Source organism: Ranitomeya imitator, chromosome 4 (assembly GCF_032444005.1).
Source record: "Ranitomeya imitator isolate aRanImi1 chromosome 4, aRanImi1.pri, whole genome shotgun sequence".
Lineage (NCBI taxonomy): Eukaryota > Metazoa > Chordata > Amphibia > Anura > Dendrobatidae > Ranitomeya > Ranitomeya imitator.
The window spans coordinates 650,218,376-650,227,281 of NC_091285.1; the positions used below are offsets into that span (position 1 = coordinate 650,218,376).

At 45.3% G+C, this 8,906-nt stretch overlaps 1 protein-coding gene across 1 annotated transcript in view; it reads left to right on the forward strand.

The window, feature by feature from the left end:
* Window positions 1-7,514, forward strand: part of LOC138674657 (olfactory receptor 1E16-like) — a 32,067-nt gene extending 24,553 nt beyond the window's left edge. Inside the window, exon 3 of the mRNA XM_069762471.1 lies at window positions 6,640-7,514. Within this exon, the coding sequence (XP_069618572.1) occupies window positions 6,640-7,514 (875 nt within the window). The remainder of the gene's footprint in view (window positions 1-6,639) is intronic.
* The last annotated feature ends 1,392 nt before the right edge of the window (window positions 7,515-8,906 follow it).

Sequence of the window (8,906 nt, forward strand, 5' to 3'; positions counted from 1 at the left end):
AGCTGATGCCCTTTCTCGCTCTGTTGTGTCATCTGAGGAGGAGGAAAGAGAGCCTCGGCTTATTGTTCCTTCTGAGAGCTTGAGAACCGTGGCTCCGGTGTCGCTTGAGTCTGTGCCTCCGGGCAAGACTTTTGTACCCATAAATTTGTGACCGGAGGTTCTCTCTTGGGCTCATTCCTCCCGGGTGGGTGGACACTTTGGGACAAAAAGGACATCTGAGCTGCTGGAGAGGACGTACTGGTGGCCGCATATGCTCCGAGATGTCAGAGATTACGTTCTGGCGTGTGTCTCATGCGCCAAAAATAAGTCTCCTCGACAATGGCCGTCTGGGTTACTCTATCCCTTGCCGGTGGCAGACAGGCCCTGGGAGATGGTCGGGATGGACTTTGTAGTGGGTTTGCCCAAGTCTCGCGGCTGTACCGTCATTTGGGTTATTACCGATCATTTCTCGAAAATGGTGCATTTGGTGCCGCTCCCACGGTTACCTTCTGCACGGGCCTTGGCAGCGTTGTTCATAAGACACATCTTCCGCCTACACGGCATGCCAGACAAAATTGTCAGTGACCGGGGTCCCCAGTTTGCGTCTCGGTTCTGGAGAGAGCTTTGTCGTCTTCTCAGCATTGAGTAAAATCTCTCTTCCGCATATCATCCCGAGACGAATGGTTTGGTAGAGAGGGCCAATCAGACTCTGGTCACATATCTACGACATTTTGTTTCTGCCAGGCAGGATGACTGGGCATCTTTATTACCATGGGTAGAGTTCGCCCTTAATAATGCTGTAGCCGACTCCACTGGTCAGACACCTTTCCTCCTTAATTACGGCCAGCATCCGCGGGTTCCTGTGCCTATGCCCGTGTCCTCTGCTGACTCCAGGGTGGCAGACTGGGCAGTGGAGGCACGGGACATTTGGGACCGCACTCAGGATGCCATTCGGGCCTTAAAGGAGAGAATGAGGTCCTCCGCCGATGCACATCGGCGCCCTGCCCCGACCTTTGCTCCTGGCGATTTAGTGTGGCTCTCCACCCGTAACATCAGGCTGCATGTAGAGTCCACTAAGTTTGCACCTCGCTACTTGGGTCCCTTCAAGGTCCTCGAACAGGTTAATCCTGTGGTCTACCGTCTGGCCCTTCCTCCACGCCTTGGTATCACCGACACCTTTCATGTGTCCCTCCTTAAGCCCGTATACATGTCCCGGTTTTCTGAGTCATCTGCCGGGACATCGGGTTCGTCTACGGATGATTACGAGGTGAACGCTATTTTGGGGTACAAGGTGGTACGTGGTAAAAAATTCTATTTGGTGGATTGGAAGGGTTATGGCCCTGAGGACAGGTCCTGGGAGCCTGCTGAGCACATTCGGGCTCCGCAGCTCATTGCTGCCTTCGAACGTAGCGAGGCCCAAGGAGGGTGGGTCCTAGGAGGGGGGGTAATGTTAGGGGTCGAGTTCCTGCCTCTGCACAGGGGGAATCTCGGGCCATCTCCGCTGCGGTCTCCCATTCTTCTCCTGCCGCAGTGGAGCTTGCTCAGCAGAGACGTCGATCCCAGCGTCTCGCTCAGTCTGACTCTGTGCTTAGAGTTACTGCTGCGTTTCCTGCTTCTCCCATTGAAGTCAGTGCTGGGCAGCGGCGAGCGGACGTTTCTGGGGCTAAGTCCTGCTTTTCACATTCTGAGCATGCCCAGAGTAAGATCTCTCAGTGGAGATCGAGGGTCACATGATCAGATACTGCAGCTAAGGTCCTTGTAGCTGCTAGGACTAAATCCTGCTTTGCACTCTGAGCATGCCCAGGGCGAGATATCTCAGTGGAGATCCAGGGTCACATGCTCAGGTGCTGCAGCACTCCATTGGTCCTTCTTTTGAAGGTCCTAAACATGCTGCAGCTATTTAAGCCTCGCATGGCCGCACGGCCATGCGCTAGTATTGTCTTTTGTAAATGTGTGTGTGTTGTGAGTGAAAGTCGTTCTTTAAAATCCCCTCCCTATTGTATGACTGCTCGCTGAAGGTGGGTGATTGCTACCTAGCGCCCGACTTAGTCATCAGCACGATACACACATTACAGCGTCTCATTGCTGTGACCGCCAGTGCGGCGCCGTGCGCTTTCTCTGCGCTTTCCTAACCCAAGCCTGGGTGGTTACTGGCGTCCGCCAGTGCGGCACCGCACGCACTCTCGTGCCTCTAAATATATTCTCTTGGTGCGGTACCGCGGCCCTGTGACTCAAGAGGGTTCGCTTCCTTCACACTGGGTGAAGTTAACCCAAGTGTGTATTCATATTGTACCGCCATCTCGTCCGTCTCTACTAGCAGCAGGGTTTTCACCTGCACGGTGGACCTCAGACGGTGAACGCACCTAATACCATTACACCTTATACTTGGTGCGTTCCGCCAGTCCTAACACTGCGTCAACAAAAACTAAATCTCCGAGCAGTCACAAATACTCGGAGACCACCCGAGTGTGGTCAGGAAAACCGGAGCAATGAGTATACTCACTCATCACTATTGTAAAGCCTTCGCCATTGGACTTTCAAGCAGATGAAATGAGTTCTGTGGAGTGACGGATTACCATTCTCTATCTGCTATCTCATGGACGAGACTGGGGTTGATGAATGCCTGGAGAACGTTACCTGCCTGACTGCACTGTACTAATTGTAATGTTTGATGGAGGAAATAATGCTATGTGGTTATTTTTCAGGAATTGGTCCCTTTGCGTTTTAGCATGACTGTGCCACAGTAAAAATAGTAAGGTCAATGAAGGCATAGTTTGGGTAGTTTGGTGTGAATAATACATTTGCTGAATAATGTAAATGTAAATATAAATGGTAGCAGACACTTACATTAAGAAGATTAGCAATTGATTATTAATCAATGCTATCATTATTATTAGTTAAATATTGGTAAATTATCTAAAGCTAAATTTTTTCAGATATATCACGCTATCTGAATTAGGAAGTATTCACACAGCCTGTTCTTTTCATAATTTTTATTTTAGTAAAATATTTTTTTCATTTAAAAAAATGTGCATCATAAAATAAGGAAAATTTGCAAAAAACCCCCCACTTCACTACAACGTTTGGTAGAAACTGGAGAGAGCTCACTGCCTAATACAGGTAAAGGATAATGTGGACAGAGTCCTTGGTGTTAGGAGTCGAGTTTCCTCTGCTTCACAGGGGGAATCTTGATCCGTGTCTGCTGCGGTCTCCCATTCTGCTTCGGCCACAGTGGGCTCTGCTCAGCGGAGGCGTCGCTCCCAGCGTCTTGCTGGGACTGATTCTGTGCAGGGGGTTACTGCTGCCATTTCTGGCTCTCCTGTTGTACCCTGCACTGATCTGCGGCGAGCGGGCTTCTCTGGGACTAAGTCCTTATTTGCACACACTGAGCATGCCCAGGGCAATATCTCCCGTTGGAGATCGAGGGTCACATGCTCAGGCACTGCAGCACATCCCATTGGTCCTCTTGGCAGGTCCTGAAAGGGCAAAACTTCTGTAGCTACTTCCTGTGCTGCAACTATATAAACTGCGCATGACCGCACGGCCATGCGCTGGTATTGTCTTGATATAATGTGTGTGTGTAGATGGATGTATGTCGATGGATGAAAGCTCCTAAGTATCCCTCCCTAGTGTTGTTGACTGCTCGCGGATGATGGTAGCTATCTAGCGCCCGACTAGCCATCTGCAAGTAACACACATCACAGCGTCCAATTGCTGTGTCTGCCAGTACAGCGCCGTGCGCTTCTTCTGCGCTTTCCTTACCTAAGCCTGGGTGGTTAGTGGCGTCCGTCAGTGCGGCACCGCATGCAGTCTCGTGCCTCTATATACTATTTGATAGTTTTCTTACACATCCAGTTGCGGTGTTGTGCCAGCAAGTGGTCTAATCGGACTTCAATCCTGAGTTGGGGTTGTGTTCGCTGACTTCTTGCTCGCGCTCTATGTGCGGTACCGCGGTCCTGTGATGCAACAGGATCGCTTCCTTCACTCAGGGTGAAGTTAACCCGTGCGTGTATACTTATAGTACCGCCATATAGTCCGTCTTACTAGCAGCAGGGTTTATACCTGCACGGTGGACCTCGGACTGCAAACGCACCTAGTTTCATATCATCTATACTTGGTGCATTCCGCCAGTCCCTAACACTTAGTTTCCTAGAAATTAGTCCTAGTGCAGTAGAAATCCATAATGAAGCAATATATAGACCTGTAAATGTTCCGATTTAGATGAGTCTCGGAAGAAGATTGTACAGTCATGGCCAGAAGTTTTGAGAATGACACCAAAATTATATTTTCACATGATCTGCTGCCCTCTGGTTTTTATTAGTGTTTGTCTGATGTTTATATCACATACAGAAATATAATTGCAATCATATTATGAGTACCAATAGGTTATATTGACAGTTAGAATGAGTTAATGCAGCAAGTCAATATTTGCAGTGTTGACCCTTCTTCTTCAAGACCTCTGCAATTCTCCCTGGCATGCTCTCAGTCAACTTCTGGACCAAATCCTGACTGATAGCAGTCCATTCTTGCATAATCAATGCTTGCATTTTGCCAGAATTTGTTGGTTTTTGTTTGTCCACCCGTCTCTTGATGATTGACCACAAGTTCTCAATGGGATTAAGATCTGGGGAGTTTCCAGGCCATGGACCCAAAATCTCTATGTTTTGTTCCATGAGCCATTTAGTTACCACCTTTCCTTAATGCAAGATGCTCCATCATGCTGGAAAAAAGGCATTGTTGGGCGCCAAACTGCTCTTGGACGGTTGGGAGAAGTTGCTCTTGGAGGACATTCTGGTACCATTCTTTATTCATGGCTGTGTTTTTAGGCAAGACTGTGAGTGAGCCGATTCCCTTGGCTGAGAAGCAACCCCACACATGAATGGTTTCAGGGTGCTTTACAGTTGGCATGAGACAAGACTGGTGGTAGCGCTCACCTCTTCTTCTCCGAATAAGCTGTTTTCCAGATGTCCCAAACAATCGAAAAGGGGATTCATCAGAGAAAATGACTTTGCCCAAGTCCTCAGCAGTCCACTTCCTGTACCTTTTGCAGAATATCAGTCGGTTCCTGATGTTTTTTCTGGAGAGAAGTGGCTTCTTTGCTGCCCTCCTTGAAACCAGGCCTTGCTCAAAGAGTCTCCGCTTCACAGTGCGTGCAGAAGCACTCACACCAGCCTGCTGCCATTCCTGAGCAAGCTCGGCACTGCTGGTAGTCCGATCCCGCAGCTGAAACAGTTTTAAGATACGGTCCTGGCGCTTGCTGGTCTTTTTTGGGCGCCCTGGAGCCTTTTTGACAACAATGGAAGCTCTCTCCTTGAAGTTCTTGATGATGCGATAGATTGTTGACTGAGGTGCAATCTTTGTAGCTGCGATACTCTTCCCTGTTAGGCCATTTTTGTGCAGTGCAATGATGGCTGGACGTGTTTCTTTAGAGATAACCATGGTTAACTGAAGAGAAACAATGATACCAAGCACCAGCCTCCTTTTAAAGTGTCCAGTGATGTCATTCTTACTTAATCATGACTGATTGATCGCCAGCCCTGTCCTCATCAACACCCACACCTGTGTTAATGGATCAATCACTAAAACAATGTTGGCTGTTCCTTTTAAGGCAGGTTTGCAATGATGTTGAAATGTGTTTTGGGGGTTAAAGTTCATTTTCTGGGCAAATATTGACTTTGCAAGTACAGTAATTGCTGTTAAGCTGATCACTCTGACATTCAGGAGTATATGCAAATTGCCATTAGAAAAAATGAAGCAGTAGACTTTGGAAAAATTAATATTTGTCTCATTCTCAAAACTTTTGGCCATGACTGTAGACGATGACCCTTGAGGCCCCTTCCAACTCTAACCTTCTATGATTCTATGAAGCCATCATTTGTAGGGTGAAATTCTGAGTCTGGAAACACATTCCACGTCTGCTGTGAAGTGGAACGAACACACTGAGTTTGTTGAGCTCTCTCTCATTTCTGCTCAATGTCGTAGCGGAGAGGTTATTTTTTTGCACTTTTTTTCGTTTAATTCTTGGAGTGAAGGACTGATCCCTAAAACTGCATCAGCTCCATTAAGCTATTGTTGGGATTGATGCAGAAAAACAATTTCTAAATCTTTATAAATTGAGGCAGCCCCAGTTGTTGATGAGACTCTGCTGTGATGGTAGTTTAAACAAGAGTGATTATAGGCTACACAGGACTCTTTCTGGCTAGGCTAATCTTGATTTAGTAATATAAATGATTCCTTTGTGCTAATTTTAATGTTATACTAAATTCAAAAGGTGAATGAAAGACAAACAAAATTTACAACAATACTTTAATTTTGCTATTCATTTTGGCAAACATTGGTTTGTAAAGCCTAAGTTGAGGAATATTGGGAAGCCATTGGTTAATATATTTGAGTTCTAAAACTAAGAAATGTAAAGAATATGATATAAATCTAATTTATAAAAATTAAGCAATATAAATATATTAATTTAAATGTAATCAAATATTAATACTATTAAATTTGAGCAATTTTGTACAAGCTTTAACATAAATCATTTTTTTTGCAGATATCAATATGATTTAGGCGTCTTATTCCATCTAGATTGTTTTTGGCCACCAAGGATGGATGGGTGTCCAAACATTACAGCAACTCATTTCCAAATTTCTGCTTTTTCTACATTAGAAACGGGACGATCATTGATTTTTATTGTCGTTTTACTAATATATCTTATATCTGTAACAGGAAACTTAATAATCATAATTGTTATCTGTGTAGTGCACCAGCTACATACACCGATGTATTTCTTCCTAAGTAATCTATCCATGGCAGATGTCATATATATTTCTAGCACACTTCCAAAACTTTTGTCGATACTTGCAACACAAGATAACCGAATGTCTTTTCCTGGCTGCATTACTCAGGTGTACTTTTTTTTAACCACTGCTGTCTGTGATATTTTAATTCTTACTTCCATGTCTTATGATCGCTATGTTGCCATCTGTATTCCCCTGAGGTATTCTGTGATCATGAATAGGACAATGTACGTGTCAATGGCCACATGCTCCTGGATGATGTCATCTATGAACTCAATAATGTATTCATGTCTTGTCTCCACCTTATCTTTTTGTTCTTCTCATACACTTGACCATTTCTTCTGTGACCTGCATGCTTTATATGCAATTACCACTAGTGACACTAGAAGCAGAGAAATCATTATGATAATTGAGGATATATTATTTGCCTATGTACCGTTTTTCCTTACGATCACCTCTTATATTTTTATTATATCCACCATATTAAAGATACGTTCAACTGCGGGACGTTTTAAAGCTTTTTCCAGATGTACCTCTCACCTAACCACAGTAATATTATTTTATGGACCAATCCTTTTCTTGTATATTAAACCAAAATCTATTGATTCAAAGGAACAAGATCAAATTCTTTCATTGCTATATGTGGCAATTGTTCCAATGTTAAACCCATTTGTTTACACTTTAAGGAACCAAGAATTTTTGGCAGCATTAAGAAGCATGGCTAGATTTAGGACAAGTATTTGAAAAATATTATACAATATATACATGTACATATGGCCTGTATTGGTTGTGTCGGTGTATTATTATATTATAATAATAATTTTTCATCCTAAATGCCATTGTCACGCCGTTAACAGCGATAAAGGGGCAGGACGGCGTACGGGGAGCCGCACCTGTCCCTGCCACTATAATGCGGCCCTGGCTTTCCCTTATCTCAGGGGTACCTATGATGGTTAGGAGGCCTGAGCCACCAGCGTATCCCTGTCTCCTGTGCAGACCCTATCAGTGGGCCCCTCTCCCCCCAAGGGAGGTGGACTGCACCAGTGTAACAATACAACAAATAACAGGGTATACAGACAAGGTAACAAAGTCTCAAACTCACCAAATGCTCACACAACCACAGAGGAAACACAGAGAAGGGAAGAGAAGGAAAAAACTAGGAAGGAAAACAGGTTTAACATGCAACCAAAACAGCAGACACCAATCTCTGTAAATAAACCTCCAAACTCCAACACTACGCTCCTTCAACCTCCAAGCCAGGCAGTAGAACTGATCACTGACAATAGCTGAAGTCAGGACTGGGTCTATATAGAGGATCAGATTACAAAATCCACTTGAGCTGAGAGACCCAGCTCTCAGCAACTCAGCAATAAGGATAACTCCAGCACTGCTGGCACAAAGCAGCCAGGTCAGAATACTGGAAAAGAGCTTCTGTTCACTGTGTGTGAATGAGGCCCAGAGCGCTGCGGTTCTCTGGAACCTCTCTGTCGCGGTAGCCCCATGACAGTACCCCCCCTTCTACGAGGGACCTCCGGAACTTCAGGACCAGGTTTCTCAGGATGAGCTGTATGAAATGCCCGAACCAACCTAACCACATGGACATTGGCAGCAGGTACCCACGTGTTATGGTCTGGTGATTAAGGAGCGACATGCATCTAGCTCTGAGCAGGTGGCAACTATACTGACTGCAGTCTCTAAGCTCAACACAACACTAGAAGCAGCCGTGGAATGCTCCTAACACTGCCTATGCATCTCGTCACAGCCGGAGAACTAACTAACCCTAAAGATAGAAGCAGGAAACCTATCTTGCCTCAGAGAAATTTCCCAAAGGATAGATTAGCCCCCCACAAATAATGACTGTGAGAGGAGAAGGAAATGACATACGTAGTATGAAACAAGATTTAGCACAGGAGGCCACTTCTAGCTAGATAGGAAATAAGTACAGGACAGAGAGCTGTGCGGTCAGTAATAAAAACTAGAAAAAGTCCACCGCAGAGAAATGCAAAAATCTCCACACCTGACTAAAGGTGTGGAGGGCAAACTCTGCTGCCCAGAGCTTCCAGCCTAGCTGAATAGATCCATACTGATAAGCTGGACAAATAAACAAAACATAGAAAGTGGAAAACCACACGACAA